The sequence below is a fragment of the Lagenorhynchus albirostris genome, chromosome 3, assembly GCF_949774975.1.
Source record: "Lagenorhynchus albirostris chromosome 3, mLagAlb1.1, whole genome shotgun sequence".
Taxonomy (NCBI): domain Eukaryota; kingdom Metazoa; phylum Chordata; class Mammalia; order Artiodactyla; family Delphinidae; genus Lagenorhynchus; species Lagenorhynchus albirostris.
The window spans coordinates 155,731,020-155,750,246 of record NC_083097.1 but is presented as its reverse complement, the minus strand read 5'-3'; the positions used below and the strand labels follow the sequence as shown (position 1 = coordinate 155,750,246).

Below are 19,227 nucleotides of genomic sequence, written 5' to 3'. Positions count from 1 at the left end.
AGTAGGTCAGGAGGCAGCCCAGCCCCATTTCACTTGCCCCCAGGCCTAGGGGCTGCCCAGCGCCCCTCTGCCCACCGTCCAGTGTCCAGGCCCAGCTCCCGCCTGCCCTCCACTGTTCATCTGGACTTTTGGATGGAGCCCAGCCTTTCTATTTGTCTGGGTTCCCTGCCTCCTCCAGGTCTGCATCCACCATCTGTCTGGGTTCCACCATAGGAGCATGGCCTGGGCATGGACCAGGGCTCAGGCGAGTGCCTCCTGTGCCTAGTACAACTCAGCTGCCCCAACTTGAGATGGGCAGCTTTTGGAGGTATCTTCTGAGACTCCACAGAGCCTGGAACCCTAACAGAGGCCCCCAGGTGTCTTCCCTGGGCTGGCCTCTCCAGGAACATTATGGCCGGCCAGACCCCCAGTGGGCCATGCACAAGGCCCCCAGATGCAGAGGTCCATCCTCTGTAGTCTTAGTCCCTCCTCAGGTATGCAATGTCTGTCCCTCTGCCACCATCAGCCCAGCTCAGGGACCAGGAGGAGTGGTTCATGCAGGATGAGCCCCCAGGACCTTCTGACCCCGGCCTCAATGGCAACTCAAAGAGACAGTGGGGGATGAGGCCCTGCACCCACCTGGTGGGAGCCCTGGGCAAGTAGCGTGCAGCAGCTCAGGGGCAGCCCTCTCTGGGGGCCGGCAGCCCAGAGCAGCAGATGTCAGATGGATGCTGCTGCCCAAGGACCTCCAGGGGCTGGCCAGTTAGGGTGTGGTTGCCAAGAGCAGGGTGGGGTGGGGGGTGGGTCTGGAGTGGTATACCGTGGCCCCACCCACCCAGGGCCATGATCCAAGGGCTCAAGGACACTCTAACCCAGCAGTTTTTTATTTGGATGTTGGCCCAGCTTCCATGGGAGGGGAGTTGATAGGGCAGGGGGGGGGAGGAAGCCTAGAAAGGGACATGGGGAGAGGGGGTGAGAGCAAAGTCCTCCAGTCACGGTGGGGGAGTGAGGGAAGATACGCAGCACCCCAAACCCTGGGTGCTAGCTGAGGTGAGCAGAGCCACCGCCAGAGATCCTGGCCCGCTGCGGGTGGGTGCCAGGCCCTAGGCCCCACCTGAGGAGTTATAGCCGGTGGACCTGCTCAGGAGTGACCAGTTGCTTGAGCCTTCTTTATTTCCTGCCGGGGAGAAAGGAAGAGAGGCTGGGAAAAGGAAGAGGGTCTCGCCCAGGGCCTGGGGCCGCCATATCACCTGTCCCAGCCTATTTTCCCCGTTTGCCAGACAGAGGTCTGAGGCCCCACCTCCACTCCCAGCCCACCTCGGAGAGCGCCTCCTTCAGGGCCCAGTAGGCCTTGTCCAGACTGTCGTTGACGATGATCAGGTCAAACAGGCCGGGCTCCTCGCCTGAGGGTGGGGGCAGGGTCAGTGGAGGCTCTGGTGACAGAGGAGGGGGTCCGGGGACCCTTCACGTGGACCACAGTGCTGGGTGATGGCTCCAGCCCTCCTCTGCCCCTTGCTGGGTGGGACTGTTCTACTGTGGGGGTTGGAGAGGGTCCAGGGACACGGAGGGATAGGTGCCCACACTCACTGCTCTCCATGTCAGCCCGGGCAGCAGCCAGACGCTTAGCCAGGCTCTCCTCCGTCTCTGTGTTCCGCTGCCGCAGCCGCTGCTCCTGAGACGAAGTATGAAAGTCAGAAGGTCAGAGCCTCCAGGGTTGCCCCCCCGCCCTCCTCCCTCAGCCCCCACCAGGACATCCAGTGAGGGTGGCTGCACAAAGATGTAGACGGGCCGCAGGTCGGTCTTCTTGATGTTGCGCACGCCCTGCAGGTCCACATCCAGCACGCAGATGCGGTTCATGGCCTGCACGGCCCGCACAGCTGCTTTGCTGGGGGATGATAGGAGGGGGGCTACTCAGCTGTGGGCTCCTGAGGCCCTAGCAGACCCCATGGCCTCGAAGAGCCTCAGTGGGACCATCTACTGCCCACCCCTTGCTCTGGGCCTCTCTGGGGGTGCCCACAGGGGCCCACCCTAACTGTGGCATCTGCTCCCTCTTTCTGGAAGTACTCCCTGAGCAACCCTTGCACAAGGGGGCCCTCTGCTGGTCTGGTGTGGCAGTAGGGAGAGGCACCTTCAGACCCTGGCCCAGGGCCTCTCCTCCTGGCACCTGCTCCCAGGCCCCACACCACTCCATCACCCCAATCAGTCCCACCCGCCAATCATGCCTCCAGAAGTTTCTGGCATCACCCCCTGGATCGTGCCCTCAGGCTAGCGATGGCGACCACCCTCCCATATCCTGCATGCTGGGGTCCTGCTTGGAGAGGGATGCCCTGGCTGTGGCCCCCACAGAACTACACGGCACGCCCTTGGGCTTCCTCATCCCCTGGCCACCCTTTGTAGGCCTTGGCCCCTCACCCTAGGGTCACCACGTGCCATGTGCTCCTCATCCACTGGGGGCACTGCCCCTCAGCAGGCACTGAGTGTCCCAACAGTGGCCAAATGACCCCACTTGGCAGCCCACCACTCTTCCCATCTGCACCTGGGGCAGAGTATGCTGGGTCCTGTGGGGTCCCTGCCTCACCCAGCTAGGTGGCTCAGGGACAGGCTATGCACAGAGGCACGCCTGCCTGTGTCAAGGCACTGCTTCCAGGCCTTGCAAGCCAGGTGCGAGGAGCCAGCAAAGACCCAGCTCTGGTGGGTTGTTGGGAGGGGCAGCTGTTGTTGTGCCAGGGACCCTCTCAGGCTACCCCAGGGGTTGGAGGTGGGGGGGGGGGAGTGCAACCTGCCAACCTATGAGACCCAGGTCCTCCAAGTCCTCATTGCATACCAGGCCCTCGTGTGGCCCACTGTTCTCACAGCAGCCTGGCCAGGTAGACACAAGTGGGGCTGGGCCAGGAGGGAGTGGCCCAGAGAGCCCTGACTGTGGCTGCATCCTGACCCCTGGGGGGCTGGGTCCCTTGCCCCAACTGCCCAGACAGCCCATAGAAAGAAACCCCCCACCTGGGGCCCAGCCAAGGGGAGACCCGCTGCTCAGTGCCCACAGAGAGATATCCCTGCCTGGGCTGCCCACTCTAGGTTCCTGAGAGAACTGGAGGAAGGGAGGGCCCCAAGCATGGCCCACCTGGTCCCATACAAGTTCCCTGAGAACTCGGCATGCTCGATGAAGTCTCCTGCAGCGATGTCCCGCTGCATCACCTCCCTGGTCACAAAGTAGTAATCTGCAAAGGAGGAGGAGCGGATAGGGAGACTGAGGCCTCATGCATCACTCTGACAAAGGGAGGGCTGCTCCACTCCTGTGCTGGAGCACTGAGGCTGGCCAAGCTCACCTTTGCCGTTCTCCTCTCCTGGCCTCGGGTCCCTTGTGGTGTCTAGGAACAAGTACCAGTGACTGACTTGGGACAACACCTGGAGCCCCAGGCATCCCATCCCCAGGGCCTTGCCCACAGGGCCTGGCTCAGCCCATCTCGGGGTGTGGGAGAGGAGGCTCCAGGTTAGGGTCAGCAGTGTGGGGGCTTCCGCCCCACCGTGTGGGAGTGTGGGGGGCTTCAGAGCATGTCAGCAGGGGTCCCCGCCCCCAGCTTCCTTAAGACCCTCCCCCACCTCCCCTGGGGCCTCACGGGACACGCTGAAGCCGAAGATGCTGCTGTGTTCCTGCAGGAGTCTCTTCAGTAGGGTGCTCTTCCCAGCCCCTGAGGGTCCACTCAGGACAACGGGCCTTGGTCCTGACATCCCTGTAGCGGGGGACGGGGGAGACAAATATCAGCAGGGCCTTGCTCCCTATGGAAGTGGGCGAGGTGGCTGCAGTGCCCCCACCTCTGCCCCAAGTGAATTCACCCCAGAAATTGGGCAGAGCTGTGGGCAGTCACTCAGAGCCATGCTCAAACCCTGGCTATGCCTCCCTTTGGGCGTGCTACCTGGTAATACATGCACTGACCACAAATGTGTGGCCTCCCCAGCTGTCCACTCCTATCCCACCGTCAAGGAGCTCCTGGGAGGGGCATGTCCGGGTCCCAATTCCTGTGTCTCCTGGCACCACACCCCAGAGGTGCCCTTGGTCAAGGTCAGCGGAACCCAAGCTCTGTTCTGGGAACTTCCACTGAAAAGCAAGGGGCTGACCACAAACGACCCCAGCTTCCTGACTCCCCTTCTCTGATACTTGGGTCTCATGAAGCCAGCAGGAGAGCAATGGGTGCCACCCTCCCAGCTCATAGCACAGGGCTCAGACACCTGCCACAGGTGAAAACGCTGAGGGCAGGAATAGTGGGGGAGCTCTGGAAGCATCAGCTTAGCCTGCTCTGTGCCCATCGGATCACCCCAGCACCCCTCACACAGGACCTACCTTCTGCGTGGGGTGCAGCCTCCGTGCTCACCTTGGGGCTGCTCGGGATGAGCTGAGAGGAGACTGGTAATCCTTGCCTGCTCCCCACCCTCTAAGCACTAAATCCCTCCCAGGGCAGCCAGCACCACCTGCTCAGCAGAGGGCAAAGGCTGCTCCTCACCCTAGAGATGCGCACTTGCCCACCCAGCCACATGAACAAGATGGGCTGAGGAAGATCAGGTGCATCTGGAGCCTCAGAAGACAGGAATCGAGGCAGGCACTGAGCTAGGGGGCTGGGAGGCTATGTGTTGCTCCGGAGGGAGACCCTGGGAGGGCGTGTGGTGAGCTGGCCTACACCAGCAGGGCTCTGTCTGTGGGGTGCCTGGTAAGGTGTGGAGGAGCAGTCAGTGGCCAGCAGACCAGCGATGAGGCCCAGAAGGGACAGGCCACTCTGCTTGGGGACACCCAGTCATCTAGCCCAGGGCAGCTCTCCAGCCGGGCCCCAGGTGGTCACTGCTTCCCTAATCCGCAATGAGGCCAACCTGGGTAATCTGGCTAAAGCATAGCTAGCTATTCTGGGACCATCATGCCATATGCAAACACCCCGGAGAAGGAGTCGGGGAACAGATACGTTCCCCTGCTGAAGAGAGATAGAAGAAATGGACCCAGAGGAGCTCATCAATTACCTGTCACTTCTAAGTGACCCGTTCTTAGTTCCCTTGTCTCTTCCAAGTTTCCTATTACAACAGTACACCGTTTTTATCTAGCAACGGTCCCACTGGACTCCCAATTCCTTTCTGGTGTCTTGACTTTCCCACCCAGACACAGTGCCACCATACAAATGCCCACATGTGTGTGTGTCCGACTCTAAGCCCACTGCTGTTGCTGCCCAATAGACCGCAGCCCCCGCCCTACCCTAAGGACTGGTGCATGGGAAGGTCTCATCTCTGGCTCACTGTTGGCCTTCACAAAGTTCCTTCCTTTGCAGAATGAATGTCCTGTGGGCAACCCAGCCCACCCCCCTGGGTCTGTCCTGACTTGACAGTGAGTGACCACGGTTGTGGAGAGAGCTACGTCGGGGTGGAGGGGCATAGGAGGACAGAGGAGATATTGGGGGCCAGTCAGTCCCTGAGTAAGGTTGCTGCTCCTAGAGGAGCCCTGGCAAGAGAAAGGCAATGGAGGCTGGGGTCTGCCACCACACTGCCTGGCCTCTGGACTGGGCCGAGTCACCGCCGCACACACACTGCCTCCCCACCTTGCAAGCAGGAGGGCTGTGGTTGTTCAGCAGTGTAGGTCTTCCCAGGACCCGGCAGCATGTAGGCGCCACAAGAATGTGAGTTTCTCCAGGGCGGGGGCAACATCAAGTGGACACATGGCAATGCTCACAAGAGATGGACCAGAAAGCCTACCTGGGCCTTGCTCACAGCAACAAACCCTCAACTCAGTGGATGCAGCTGGTGCCTTCTGGATCCAACTTGGGGTATCCACCTCCAGGGAGGGGAGGACCCATCCTGCTTATCTATGAAGAAGCCCCTCAGGAACACTATGCTCCTTTGCCAACTTGAACAGGTGCCCCGCCCTCACGTCCCACAGCCCTCAACTGTAAACCTGCCAGCAACACCCAGAGGCTACATGGTCTTGACCTGCCCTGTGCCTCCAGGCCAGCACACAGGCCCCTAACATGTTTCCCTGGCAGTTCCTGCCCTGTTCCCCATGCCTGCAATCATGGCCAGATGCTGTGGTCATAAGCTCTAACATCTGGACACTGCAAACCTGCATAGGGAAGACATGTCTTCAATCAGGACCAAACGCTACACGTGGAAGTCCCAGCGCCTGAAACCCTCAAGGAGCATGCTGTGCACAAGTCTTACTCATCATCTTACCTGGCTTCTATCTGGCTTTCTACCCCATGTTGTGAACCCTGGGGGCATGGGCACGGCACCTGCATCCCACTGAGACCTCCCATCCCCAGCCCAACAACCACTGGCAGTAAGCAGCAGGTATGTATGCACGCATGGGGATTGGCTGATGGCTGCAAAGTTCACTCCCTGCCTGGGTCCAAATCATCACCCTACCCTGCCAGCCCACTCCTCACAGGGTATCCTCCTGAGCCCCAACCTGCCCCTCAAGTCCAGGCCCCAGGCCTTCCCAGTGCTGGCCATCCATCGTGCCCTCTTTCAAAGGTTACACTACTGATGACAAGGGGAGGGGGCACCCACCTAGCACCACTGCCTTGAGGTGGGTGGGATCCAGAGTCCTTCCTCTCGTGGGGCTCCTCCCTGAGGTCACCTCCTCTTAGCACAAGGGCCCGAGCCACAGTGACCACATTGGAGTGGACTAGCCCTGCAGAAGGCACTTGGGGAGTCGCTGGGTACTGGGCTCCACCCAGTGATCATGGTGATAGAGTGCTCACTAAAGCCACCTTTGACAGGAGCACACTCAGTGTGGGACAGACCTCAGGGCCTCTCAGTCCCAGTGATCAAATGTGCCAGATACCCCGGAGCCTGATTTTGGCCCCAGCAGCTGGTAGAACTGATTGGCAGTTAGGAATGCTCTGTATCCTCTACTCCTTGACTATTCCACAATTCTGAACCCCAGCTTCCTGGCAAGAAACTGGAAATTTCACAAGGACAGCAATAAGGATCAGGGATGCAATTTCTGTAGGAGTCGCTGGTGCAAGCCTGTGCATTCTGGAATGCTCTCTGCTGGAACCCCTCACGAGGGGCTCCTCAGGCAGCCCTGGAAGGCTTGCCTCGAGAAGCATTTCCTGCTCTCCTTCTTGCTTCCACCTGCCTTCCCGCCCTGTCCCAAGGGCTGGGCACGGCCACCACCCCACTTCCCTCCCCACTCCTCCATGAGACACTAAGACAAGGTGCAACACTCTGAGGATACACAGAAGAGAAAGTCAAACCCCATCAGCCCTCTTGCGAAACACAAGCCAGAAGACATGAGTTGATCTGGGTTAGGATAGCTGGTCATGCCCTATCCCCCAAAAAAGGCTGTGTGGGACAGGAGGACTACACTGGCCTTGGCCTCAGGTGCTCCGTGTGTGGGACATGTCCTGGCCCAATGACCTTAAGAAACCACTTAACCTTCAAGAACCTGACTTGAAGTGGGAGAAGCCACAACGCAGCCAGCGATTTTCTTCTCACCTCCTCTCTCGGCAGTGGGGTGAGCCCATGCCTTCCCTGAGAGGAAGCCTGTCCTTCAAAAGTGTTGGCAAGAAGCCACACTATGGAGGACTCAGCCCTGTCATGGCACTACACAGCTGCATCTGGATCTCTTTCCATCAACGAGAAGAACCGGGATTCAGTCCCACATGAGATCCTCAGTTCTAGCCCTAAGGGAAGGCAGAGGGAGCATGAAAGGGAAAGGGGTCCAGGACATACAAATCATGGAGCAAGAAAAAGCCCAAGCCCTTCTGGTTGGGGCAGCGTTCACTCTCACAGAGAGGGGAACAAAGGTCAAGCACAACCAGGGTCAGCCAGGGACCAGGGAAAACCAAGGCCTGGAACATGCGGACTCAGCCAGGGACCAGGGGAAATCAAGGCCCAGCACGCACAGGATCAGAGACGGACCCAGGGGGAACAGAGGCCTGGTACACAGGTTCAGCCAGGGGTCAGAGCCCGACTGAAGAGCACCTGCCTCCATACCAGTGCCCCAACAGCTCACCCTCTGTGCTTCCCCTTTTCTCCTTGAGGACTGGGGTCACTTCCTTCCACCCCCAACCACATCATAATACCTTCCTTCTTGCTCTTCCTCAAATCCTCTGAACGCGTTTCTTGGGCTATGCTAAACGTGACGCAAACGATGGAGAGCAACAGTTCAAGTGTTTAAAAAAAAAAAAGTTTGGGTGTGGCTGAAGAAAAATGTACAACTTCAGAACTTGCAGAATGTGCTCCTCAAATAAACTGCTGATCTTACCAGTTCTAGACAAAGGTCAAGGGCTGGATCAACGTGTTCTCAGAGTCTAAAGGAAAGCCCAAGCAAACTACACCTATCACTGGTGTGGCACCAACCCAGATCACAAGCTGGCCTGGTGTGTGCAGGCAAGTGTGTGGAATTCTTACAAGGAAAGGGCAGAGTGGGGGCTCACGTGGCAGGAAATTCAGCTTGTCAATGATAAGACAGGAAGCCACACCCACCCCACATCCGTCCTGGTGGCGAAGGTGAAGGTGTTCCTGGGTCCCTCACCAGTCATGGTCTGGGAAGTGAAAGAGTGACAGAAAAGTCCAGAAGAGTCCACATTTGGCCAGGCATGCTGCCAAGGGGCACTCACAGGGGACTCGTGCAAGGCTGACCATGAGAAGCACATCTTGGTCTCCCTCCTCCTGTCCCTGTGGGCCTCATCCCACACTGGCCAATCATCACCTGAGCTTCCACCTCCTCCACCCCTATCAAAAGACACTGATAACATGTGAGGTGGCACCCCTCACTGCTCCTCCTCAAACCAACATCTGGGTGGAGACTCACTCCCTCTCACTGCTCCCAAAAGAATGTCTAAATCAGCAGATGGGCAGCTCCAGCAACCTAGACTTGAGGTGTCTTGTCCTGAGGGAAGCTGAACCCCAGCTACCATGCCCACGAGTCAGGAAGGCCTGCCACCAACCACCTGCTCCTGCGTGGAGTACCCGTATCTGCAATGTCCAGCAGCGCTGCGCTGTGGGGCTGGCCAGGAACCTGTAGCAGTCCCAGGGGCCCTCCTGGCTGGGAGTCCTTGAAGCAGTCAGCTCTGCCCACCTAGGACGCCCCTGCGTTTGCAATATTTGGCAACCAAACATAGCACCAAAGCTGGACCACCGGGAGGGTTTCCCAACTGTTATCTGTGCTGCTCCTCTTGAGCTCGGGGTAGACTACATATGTCTACAGGCCGGGTGAGCTAATCGGGACTTCTGCGACTCTGCCACACCAGGGGCAACCTAAGGTCTTTCAAAACCCTGATCTCGCAGGGTTTTCGGCTCTACTGTGTGGCCCACCTTGGAGAGGGGTGTCAGGCTGCTCCCCTCTCTGCCCCCACGCATCCTGCAGGGTCCGCAATGGCATCCAGCATGAAGTCCTCAAGCTGCAGGGGTTTTACAAGCTGTTTGGAGCTTCCCGTGCCAGGAGAATTTCCTCCTACATTTTGAGGACTGACACAGGGGAACCAGCTTTTAATTTGTCTAAGTAAAATAGTAACTACCAAAAGCAATTCTAAAACACAGACACACGGGATACAACTTCAAAGCGAAGGAAAGCCTCCCTGAATTTGCAAACTCCATGAGAAGACACACTACCCTCTCGTCTACCCTGCTTTGCTCGCTCCGAGACGGAACTCTGGAAACCACTGAGGACCGCCGAGGGCAATTTCGGTGCCTGGCGGGATGACAGAATTCACGAGCACAGCCCCACGAGTCCCTCAGGCAGGTCCACGACACCGGCGCTCAGCACGGGCTCTGGCGGCCCCTCGCACGCAAGCAGCGGCGGTCCCCGTCTCTCCTCCGCGGATTCAGACAGCGACACGCGAGCCCGGGACCGGACTCCCCAGGAAGGCCCTCCCGTGGGCCTGCGCGCGCCCGGACCTCCGCCCCCACGCGAGGGGCCGCCACTCACCGTCCGAGGGGACCCGGCCCAGGGCGGCCGCCGCCAGCCCGGCCAGCGGGCGCCGCAGCATGAAGGGCCGCCGCCACCGCCCGCGGGGACGTACGTCACAGAGTAGCGCCGCGCCGGCCTCTCTCCGCCCCTCAGAGAAGCACTTCCGCGCGGCGCCGGACCCGCCTCAGCCAGCGGGCTAGCTGGTCAGAGCTGCGCCGGCCTCGCCCCGCCTTTCAAGGCTGTACGTCAGCGCAGCACGACGCTGCGCCCGCCGGATGACGTTGTGGCGGTGCCGCAGGAGAACTGAAAGCTGCGTTTACAGTGATTGTGGATTGGCCAGCGGCGGCCTGGCCGCTGGTCCTCGAGGCCGCTCCGGAGGCGGTGAGGGTGGCAAGTTGGTGCCGGAAAGGCGCCGCGTCGCGCGGGTTTTGGAGGGCTTCCCTCAAGGGAGGGTCCGGGCCCCGCCGCAGGCCGCCCTGGAGGGCGAGAGAATGGGCGGGTATCGCTTGGGAGGTTTATAGCATTTCGTTGTCCTGCTGAGTCACGTCCTAAGGCGGAAGGAAGCCTGCAGATGCCCTGCCCTGACTGGGGATAGCGAGGCAAACCTTCTCATCTCGGCCGGGAGGGCTCTTTTCCTGGGGTCTGAATGTCTGATACATCAGGTCTTCGACATTTGAAACAACTGGTTTGTCACCGCGGAAACCTCAGTTTCCCTGGGACTCAAGGTTTAGTAAGCCGCGGCTGCCCTTTTGTAATCTTTACCTCGCTGGATTTTGTGAGAATGCAATGACCTTGGAAAACAAGGTATGAGCTAGTCTAAGCCGTTTACGTTGCATTCCATCCTCAGAGTGGCTCCCCTGACTCAGCAACCCACCAGAAAGGTCCCGGGCCCTGCTGCAGACGTACTAAGTCAGAGTTTTGGGGAGTAGGACTGGGGCATCTCCGGGTCAAAAACGTTCCACAGGTGATTCTAATGCCAGGTCAGGGCTGGAAGCCTGAGAGGTTACTGGGCAAGACTGGCACTGACCTGGTAATGTCTCGGAGACCAATTTGTTCCTGGCTGGGATTTGGTGAGAATCAGTTAGGTGGAAAAGCCTGCCTTTTAAAAAGATCTCTCATTTCTTTGCCTAGCAGGTCACACGCTGGGCCAGTGACTGACCCTGGGCTTTCACGTGCTGCAGGAGGAATGGTGGCCAAGGGCAGACTGCTTGGGTAAGCACGGACTTCCAGGCCTCTCGGGACTGCTGTAATGGGGCCACCCAAAGAATGCCAACTCAAGAGCCTTAGGGTCTGCTGCCTCAGGAAAACCTCCAGAGCCAGTGTGTTTATCTGGAGAATACATACAAGTACATATGTGTGGACACCTTAAGTGTTGAAGGAGGAATGGAAGTGACTTGTGAGTACCTGGCACAAAACAGATGTGATGGTGGTCACTGTCCTATTCAGAGCCTGCGGGCCAGCCATGGAGAAGATCATGGCCTTCCTTCTCTTACCACCAGAACTGCCTCCCCGTCTGCGTGTTCCTCTCACTCCCTGGTCTCCCCCAGGTGAGAAGTATTGATGGAGGAGAAAATGAATGCAGGTTTTGAATTGTTTCTGTGGAATCTAGGGAGAGGGATGTGGCACCTGAAGCTGTGGGTTAGTATGAAGATGGAGAAGGGACTCGGGCTGCAGCGTTCCCAGGAGGGCCCTCATTGCTGGAGAAGGTTCATGTTGGAACTGCAGCTGCTGTTTGGTGGGAAAACATCCACTCTTTCCCCTCAAGGGTTGACTCCAGCCCCTTCCAGAAGCCTCCTGAGTCACCAACCCCAGGTTCTCTGGAGCAGCTGTGCCCTGGGCTCCCTGGTGCTGCTTAGGTACAGGCCCTGCGCAACTGACTGCAGGTTCCTCTGGTGCTGGAGTTTGCCCACCACCTCCTTTCTCCAGTCTTGCACTTTTGGAGGCAGGGACTGGATTCATTTTGCCAAAATTTACGAGCACTTAGCTAGGGAGGGTCTGGGACTTGATAGCAAATAAGATGCAATTCTTGCCCCAGGCCATCAGGCTAGTGGAGGAGATGGGCCCTCAGCCTGAGGTGTCAGCTGGGGAGTGCAGGGGGTGGTGGGAACCACAACCAAAGCAGAGGCTGCCATACTGTGGCTGTGCGTGGCCCATGTGCTCATGCTGGCTGCTTTGTGGAGAGAGAAGTCCTGAAAGTCTGGTGGGAGCTACTGAAGTGATGTGAATATCAGGTTTTTAGAATCACTACCCACAAAGCAGGAGAACTTAACTGGAATTGAAATGGGGACCAGGTGGGAGGCTGTTGGGAAGGTCTGCATTGATGTGACTGCCCATGCAGTGAGGGGTTTGGGAAAAGGCACATGGTGAGTGTGCAGGATGCCTGTCCACCGTGAGTGTTCAAAAGAATGCCAGGAGAAGAAGGTCACTTCCAGAGTACCCGACAATTCCAGGAAATTCTGGTACTTGTTTGAATGCATTCTTCCTCAAACCTGTGAGGGAGGAAACGGATGGACTGAGGCACAGCCTGGGGCTCTGAATTCAAGTTTGCATGAAAGCCAGCCTGGAAGGGACTTTGGGGCGGGGGGTCACAGGGAAAGGCTGGGACAGGGAAATCGAGGTCCCGAGTGGGTGAGACAAATGTGGGGTCACGTGGCTGGGTAGAGTGGGGCATGAAGAGTACCTAGCCCTTTCCTGTCACCTTGGAGCATGTGCTCTGCTGTGTGCGGGAGGGCTGAGCGCCCACCACACTCAGAAGCCACGTGGACCAGTTGTCTCGGTCTGCTTGGGCTGACCTAGCAGAACACCACAGACCAGGCAGCTTAAGAAAGCTGGAAGTCTGAGATTAGGGTGCCAGCAGGGTTCTGGTGAAGTCTCTCTTCCTGGTTCAGAGATGGCTGCCTTCTTGCAGTGTCCTCATATGGAGGAGAGGGTTAGCTCTCTGGTCTCTTCCTCTTATAAGGGCACCAATCCTACTGGGGGGACCCTACCCTCACGACCTCATCTAATCCAAATCACCACCCAAAGGTCCCACCTCCTGACACCATCTCACGGGGGGTTAGGGCTTCAATGTGTGAATGGGGAAGGGGGCGTGGGATGGACTCAAATGGTCAGTCCAAGCACCAGGTTTGCAGTCCCCTGGAAGTCAGCTTCCCACTCAATGTTGTAGTCTAGCACCCTAGCTATGGGGCCAGGCCTCACCAGAGACACCCACCAGGGTCCTGGCTGTGGACTCTGTCCTCACCCATCTGAGAGCTTGTGGGCTCACCCCTGCAGCCTCTTTCTGGATGTGGGGTGGAGCTACTCTGACCACATCCTGCCCTGGTGCGGGTTGCTGTGTGCCCCCATAGGAGCTGGGCTGCGTGGCCACTCTGGTCCTGGCACCAACCGCTGACCAGCACGTGTGTGTCTGCAGCCTGCTCTGGCAGCGTGTGGTGACAGTGGCTGCCCTTGAGAGCCGCCGCCAACTGTATATGTCCTCCCAGCGGGCTGATTGCAACAGAGCCTCACTCACTCGAGTGCACCGGCAGACCTACGCACGCCTCTATCCTGTGCTCCTGGTCAAGCAGGATGGTTCCACCATCCACATCCGCTACCGGGAGCCTCGACAGATACTCACAGTAAGCTTCCTTCCCCAACATTCCCCTGGGGTGCAGGTCTTAGCCTGTAGAAACTGCTCCTCTAGGGGTTCATGGGGTCAGAACCCACCATCACTGGACTGGGGAGGGAAGGCGAGTCATGGGTCAGAATTGTTTGAGGAGAGGGAGGAGGGTGACCTGGAGCTCACTCCACACATCAAGATGAGAAAGCAATAGTGAGGTGTGTATTCAAAAAACTATCACGTCTTGAGAAAACAAGCAGAAAAAGTTTTTAAAAAAATAAAAGCTTCAAAGGGAGAGAAAACCCAACAGAACACATAAGACCTAAACTGTGTGGTAGATGATAACAAGGTGAAGTGGAGACCCTGGAGAACATCCTAGTACACTCCACCTGAGCCATGTACACATCCCTTCCTCCCCGCAGATGCCCGTGGACCTGGACTCTCTGTCCCCAGAGGAGAGGCGTGCACGGTTCCGGAAACGAGAGGCCCAGGTCAAAGAGAAGGAGGAGGAGCCAGAGCTCGGTGACGACTTCGATGTGGAGCAGTACAAGCAGTTTTGGACCAAAAAGTGATGGTGCCTGGAAGCTGCTCTGACCGAGGGGGATGCTATGGAGCAGGGAGGGGCATGTGTCTTTAAATCATGTGTTCACGAAGCTGTGTCCATCTTGTCTTTCCTTTTCATGTGCCCTAGCCTGAGGGTCTCTACAACTGAGCTGAATGGAGAGCTTAGAATCAGGTCAGTTGTGGTTTTAGGATGAGGTCCAAAGGGCATGTGATCCTTCAACAGTACCGAGGTCATGGGTGCTCTTCCTACTGCAGGGAAGCCTGGCCACTGCTGTACCTGCCCCTCTGGGTCCTGGAGCCCCCTTGGTTCTAGCGCTGCCTTCAGCCTCAGGGCACCAGGGACTCTCCTGGGGGAGCACAGTGGCCACCAAGAGTAGGTGGGAGGAGCAGGGTGTCTGGGATCCAAGGACATCTGCACCTAGCCTACAGCTGGCCTGCCCTACCCCTCACCAGGGCTCCCTCAGCCCTACCCAGCACACAGTGGGAAGGTGCTCCCCATCAAAGGGGCCAAAGGGACTGGCCGCCCCTCTTTGTTAACGCCACTGAGGTCTGCAGTGCATTGTAGCTACAATCTGCTAGGCCTTCCAGTTGACTGCTGCCTTTCTGCTCCAGGGGTTGATTTTACCCTGGCAGCCTTCCTGCAAGACCCAAGGGAGCAATTCCCAGCCTTTTTAAGGCAGCTGACCCGGCCCAGGCCTGAGGCTGCTTCTCGTTAGGTCCTTGGTTGTCAGGCTCCTTTTCATAAACCTGAGGGCCAGTTGTAGAGCACTGTCATATAGTAGATGGTGGAGACGGCGTTCTGTTCATGACCTGGGAGGCAGGAGCCAGCAGCAGCCTGTGGGAGATGAACCCTGTACCTTATCTCTAGATCAGAAGGCCAACCCCTTCTGGTCCACTCACCACACCAGCACTGTACAGCTGCACGGGGACGTCCACTGCACTGCACCACCCCCCGGCCCCCACAGCAGCTGTCCACTTCAGGCCCTGCCAACCTGGCTTGCTCAAGGATGCCCCCGGCAGCCGTCAGGCAAGTGAGGGATTCCCCGAGAAAGCAGGTTCAGAGGAAGACCAGGTGAAAGGCCTCTTCTCATTTAATGTCCTGCCAGCCCATCAGGTGAATTCACTGAGTAACCTAAAGGAGGGCAGTGTCTTGTGAAAGGACTAATACAAAGGGCATACAGAATAACACTCTTGACACCTTGCTGTAAATTCCTCAGAGAACATTTGTTCACCCGACGGTTTCAATTCAGCAGGGGTTGGCTAATAGAGTGGCACCCCTCCACTCACTAGCACCGTTATCACTGAATCTAGTCTGGTTCGCTCTGGTGATAAACGGAACGCGCTTGCCCTACAACTAGCTCAATTTACTTCGGATACTGAGCCATCACCCGACAGCAGCAATGACCGAAACGGTGCCAAATGAGAAGCATCTGCCAACACTTTGTGGGTGACTGAGGCGTTCTCTGCGCTGTCTGGGGAACGAACGCGATGAGGTGTGCTTCCTTGGGAACTGGACACAGCCGGTACCCCCGAGGGCGGAGGACGAGCGGTGCAGGCGCGACCTGACCTTGGCGGCTCCCTGTCTCTGGGGCAGCCTGCTACCTGATCGAAACCTCAAGCAGCTATAGCCGGGAAACTCAGTGCGGGTTTGCAGACGTCTCTCCAGTGCCTGCCCCTCTGCCGGCACAGCCAAGGGAACACGGCACACAATGGGAACAGTGACTCTGGGGCGTCACCCACATTATGTGACTTCTAATAACGACTGTCCTGTCATTGGGGTGCCCGGGTCCAGCCTCCGCACCTTTGCCAGCGCCACCGCTGAGCCCGCGGCAGTGCGCAAGCGCTCGGGGGCCGGCACTGAGGCACAGGCGCGCCAGGGCGGGACACCTTCGGGAGGCGAGGGGGGAACAGAGCGCAAGCGCACGGGTTTGGCGCAGGCGTGACGTCACCGCGTGCGACGCGTGAGTGGGAGCGGGGACCTGTGGGGCCTGGGTACCGGGAAGTCCGGAGGTAGAGGGTTGCCTGTTACCATGTTCGGCTCCAGCCGGGGCGGCGTGCGCGGCGGGCAGGACCAGTTCAGCTGGGAGGATGTGAAGACTGATAAGCAGAGGGAGAACTACCTGGGTGAGTGGGGCGCAGGGACCGGGGGCTCGCGGGCTGGGGGTGCGCCGACCCGCGGGCCGTGCCGAGCACTCGGCGCTCCGTTCCCCGCAGGCAACTCGCTTATGGCCCCGGTGGGCCGCTGGCAGAAGGGCCGTGACCTCACCTGGTACGCCAAGGGCCGGGAGCACAGCGCGGGTCTGAGCCGGGAGCAGGAGCTGGCGGCTGTGAGGCAGGCAGAGCAGGAGGCGCTCATGGCAGCGCTGTGAGTGCGCCTTGAGAGCTTGGGCCGGGGTGGGGGTGGGGGGGTGGGGGGGCGGGGGGGCGGGGAGGGTGTTGGTTTACCTCCGGGTGGGGGCGCGGCAGGGGCAGGGGCAGGGGCCGAGGCGAGGCCCGCAGCTCCCTGAAGCTCACGCGCGGCCCTCGCAGAGGCTACAAGAACGTAAGGAAGCAGCCCACCGGCCTGAGCAAGGAGGTGAGAGGTGGGCCCTCCTGGAGTGCGGGGGCGGGATTGGGAGGGGTCTGACCCTGCGCTGCGGTGAGCACTTGCACTCCCCTCCCCAACAGGACTTTGTCGAAGTCTGTAAGCGGGAAGGCGGTGACCCCGAGAAGGGAGTGGACCGGCTCCTGGGCCTGGGGAGCTCCAGGTGCGGGGCCAGAGGGTCCTTGGGGGCCCCAGAAATCGCGAGGGCCTGGCTCCTCGGGGCTCCGTACTGTCAGCCGCCCAAGTGGACGCTAGCACGGGTCGTCTGGGCGCACCACTTCTCTAGGGAGGCCTGGGGATGGGCGGTCCTCGCCGTGGGTGTGTCTGTGGGGGTGTGTCTCACCATGGGGGGATCTCACCCACGTCCCCGCAGTGGCTCTGCAGGTCGAGTGGCGCTGTCCCGGGAAGACAAAGAGGCTGCTAAGCTGGGGCTTTCAGTGTTCACGGTAACTACCCCCAAACATCCTGGGATCCCATGGTGGGGTGGGGGGCGGTCTGAGTGCCTCTTCCTGTTGAGGGCCATGGGGGCAGGCCGTCTCTCCTTGGGGATACCCTCCCAGCTTCTGGCTGGTTCTCGCCGGTCGGTATGCCAGGGCGCCCCGCACACCCCCTGAGTGGCTTGTGGCTTTTCTCGGCAGCACCACCGCCTGGAGAGCAGTCGGACAGGGACCTCCCCGGCCTCGGCCAAAAAGAAGCCTCGGTCAGAGGAGAAGGTGGAGCCGGGGTAAGGCCTCCCAGGGCACAGAACTCACTGTTTTCTCGGCATGTTGGCTGCTTCTCCAGTCAGTGAACTCCCCAGCTCCAGCCCCTTTTTTCTTTTGAGGAGCCTCTGGAGATTCTGAGCCCTGGGGCAGCCTCAGGACTGCCTACCAACCCCCTGCAGGGTCAGGGGCCCTGGAGGAGGAAGCTCAGATATGGGCCACTTGTGTGAGGGTCTGGGGAGCACAGGAGGGGGTCACCACCCGGCCCCAAGAGTGCAGGGGCATCCCAATGGGAAGGCTGGAAGGAGCCATGAGATTGTCAGGTGCTGCCCTGCAGACCTTTCTGCCGTGGTTGGAATGTATCTGTGATGCCCACCATGGTAGCCACTGGCCACACACGGTACTGAGGAGTTTCCTTTAGTGATTTGAGGTTGAAATGGCTACACATGGTCAGTGGCTACTGTGGTGGCCCCACCCCGGCTAGACCCCCAAAACCCCAGAGGCTCCTGGCACTCCGTATCATCCTTTACAGCCCTGAAAGCCACAGGAAGAGCAGGAAGGAGAAGAAAAAGAAGAAGAGGCACAAGAAAGAGAAGAGAAGGAAAGAAAAGGAGCACGGGAAGGGGCCGGATTCCTCACAGCCCCCTGCTCCCATCCAGTAGGTGCAGCTGCCTGGGGATGGAGACACAGTGCTGGGCAGGCAGGGGCCCTCACGCCATGTGTCCCTTGGTCTCCCTTAGGCATGACTCAGACTCCTCGACTTGCTGCAAGAGGAAGCGCAGGCATGACAGCGACTGAGGCCCAGGGATCTGGAGGGCTGGCCTGTGGGGGTCACCCCAGGTCCCCAAAGAGGCTTAGTTGTGGCCAAGTATGGCTACTTCTATTCTTCTTTGTGTTGACTCATTCTTTGTACTTAAATAAACTTATTTTAAGTGGAAAGTGTCTCATACTAAAGGGAAGGTTGTTGTCATGTGTCACAATAGAACGTGATGTGTGAAAATGTGGTAAATCTCTTGAGTTCCAGCAAGACTACCTGCAAGCCCATTGGGAGGGGCACTGTCCTTTTGGTGGTCAGCATCCTGGGGTCCCATGTTGGCCTGGTCCCCTGCATCAACTTCAGGTGTACCAAGAGCTCTGGGTCATGTGTGGCCAGCAGGGAAGGCAGAGGGGCCAAAGAGTGCTCAGCTGCAGGTAGGTGAGCATGCTAGAAGGGGCAGCCTGGGCATTTAGATCATGGGGAGCTGGACTTGTACCTGGAGCCACCCTTGCCTCTCCAGGCCACCAAGGGACCTCTTAACCACTGTCTCACCCCCATCCCCTTTGCGTGCTATGGCACTGGCTCCCTCCACCCGGCCCCCCATCTCCAAGGCTGGGAGGCATACATACAACCTGGCCCTCCACAGAAAAAGTGAAAACATCTTACAACCACATTGGAATAAAGACAAAACCCAGCCTGGATTCATTATGGAGGTTCTTGTTTTGCTTCTGATTTTCAAAGAAATGAGAGCTGAAGGCAATTCTGTCTTCAGAGCACTCAGCACTGGTTTTCAACCTGTTAGAGCAGATCATTATTTATGGTGGGGCAGCCTGCCTTCTGGGGGAAAGGACACCAGGAACTTCGCCTGCCAATGCCTGCACCCAGTGGGGGGAACAAGGGTGCCAAGAAGGGCTCCAGGTCAGAGGGACAACCCCTGCAAAAGTGGGACAGGGTCTATGGCACAGGTGCACAAAGCACCCAGCCAGGCATGGGTCAATCGCTGTGGCAGTGACGTGGAGCTTGGCCAGGGGTTCCCGGCCCTCCAGAGGACAAGCTGGCTGGCTTGGGGGGTACCACAGAGAGTGGATGTTAGGAAGGGTGGGGGGTTTCCTCCACATACCACCTGGCCCTAGCCTTTGGGGCATACTCCATATGGTG

The 19,227-nt window shown here is 58.7% G+C and overlaps 3 protein-coding genes across 20 annotated transcripts; 2 read left to right on the top strand and 1 right to left on the bottom strand.

The window, feature by feature from the left end:
• Positions 1 to 840: 840 nt before the first annotated feature.
• Positions 841 to 10,195, bottom strand: GUK1 (guanylate kinase 1). 14 transcript variants are annotated; one of them, XM_060144459.1, is made up of 10 exons: positions 9,884 to 10,195; positions 9,271 to 9,423; positions 8,440 to 8,498; positions 3,594 to 3,707; positions 3,303 to 3,334; positions 3,098 to 3,194; positions 1,726 to 1,864; positions 1,567 to 1,651; positions 1,297 to 1,412; positions 841 to 1,156 (listed from the first exon to the last, which is right to left on the bottom strand). In XM_060144459.1, exons 2-10 carry the CDS (start codon positions 9,313 to 9,315, stop codon positions 1,121 to 1,123), a joined length of 723 nt encoding a protein of 240 aa, XP_060000442.1. In that variant the 5' UTR covers positions 9,316 to 9,423; positions 9,884 to 10,195; the 3' UTR covers positions 841 to 1,120. The 14 variants fall into 14 exon arrangements, with proteins under 14 accessions (XP_060000442.1, XP_060000441.1, XP_060000440.1 ...); XM_060144458.1 differs by lacking the exon at positions 8,440 to 8,498 and adding an exon at positions 4,316 to 4,367 and having other exon boundaries at positions 3,303 to 3,344; XM_060144457.1 differs by lacking the exon at positions 8,440 to 8,498 and adding an exon at positions 4,316 to 4,367.
• MRPL55 (mitochondrial ribosomal protein L55) lies at positions 10,196 to 14,116 on the top strand. Of its 5 annotated transcripts, none has more exons than XM_060144476.1 (4): positions 10,196 to 10,252; positions 10,997 to 11,077; positions 13,278 to 13,482; positions 13,886 to 14,116. In XM_060144476.1, exons 2-4 carry the CDS (start codon positions 11,052 to 11,054, stop codon positions 14,033 to 14,035), a joined length of 381 nt encoding a protein of 126 aa, XP_060000459.1. In that variant the 5' UTR covers positions 10,196 to 10,252; positions 10,997 to 11,051; the 3' UTR covers positions 14,036 to 14,116. The 5 variants fall into 5 exon arrangements, with proteins under 5 accessions (XP_060000459.1, XP_060000458.1, XP_060000460.1 ...); XM_060144475.1 differs by having other exon boundaries at positions 10,202 to 10,246; positions 11,000 to 11,077; XM_060144477.1 differs by having other exon boundaries at positions 10,202 to 10,246.
• Positions 14,117 to 15,967: 1,851 nt separating this feature from the next.
• C3H1orf35 (chromosome 3 C1orf35 homolog) lies at positions 15,968 to 18,251 on the top strand. The gene is made up of 8 exons (XM_060146594.1): positions 15,968 to 16,151; positions 16,242 to 16,392; positions 16,557 to 16,602; positions 16,695 to 16,774; positions 16,985 to 17,057; positions 17,250 to 17,335; positions 17,845 to 17,970; positions 18,053 to 18,251. Exons 1-8 carry the CDS (start codon positions 16,058 to 16,060, stop codon positions 18,108 to 18,110), a joined length of 714 nt encoding a protein of 237 aa, XP_060002577.1. The 5' UTR covers positions 15,968 to 16,057; the 3' UTR covers positions 18,111 to 18,251.
• The last annotated feature ends 976 nt before the right edge of the window (positions 18,252 to 19,227 follow it).

Coding starts and splice junctions, on each gene's coding strand:
- GUK1 (XM_060144457.1), bottom strand. CDS start 9,337: ATGCCATTGCGGACCCTGCAGGATGCGTGGGGGCAGAGAGGGGAGCAG. Junction 3,335..3,593: donor CTTCGGCTTCAGCGTGTCCC/GTGAGGCCCCAG, acceptor AGACACCACAAG/GGACCCGAGGCCAGGAGAGG. Junction 1,413..1,566: donor CCGGGCTGACATGGAGAGCA/GTGAGTGTGGGC, acceptor CTCTGTCACCAG/AGCCTCCACTGACCCTGCCC.
- MRPL55 (XM_060144472.1), top strand. CDS start 11,483: ATGTGGCACCTGAAGCTGTGGGTTAGTATGAAGATGGAGAAGGGACTC. Junction 11,722..13,277: donor GGCTCCCTGGTGCTGCTTAG/GTACAGGCCCTG, acceptor GTGTGTCTGCAG/CCTGCTCTGGCAGCGTGTGG. Junction 13,483..13,885: donor AGCCTCGACAGATACTCACA/GTAAGCTTCCTT, acceptor TCCTCCCCGCAG/ATGCCCGTGGACCTGGACTC.
- C3H1orf35 (XM_060146594.1), top strand. CDS start 16,058: ATGTTCGGCTCCAGCCGGGGCGGCGTGCGCGGCGGGCAGGACCAGTTC. Junction 16,393..16,556: donor GAGGCGCTCATGGCAGCGCT/GTGAGTGCGCCT, acceptor CGGCCCTCGCAG/AGGCTACAAGAACGTAAGGA. Junction 17,971..18,052: donor CAGCCCCCTGCTCCCATCCA/GTAGGTGCAGCT, acceptor GGTCTCCCTTAG/GCATGACTCAGACTCCTCGA.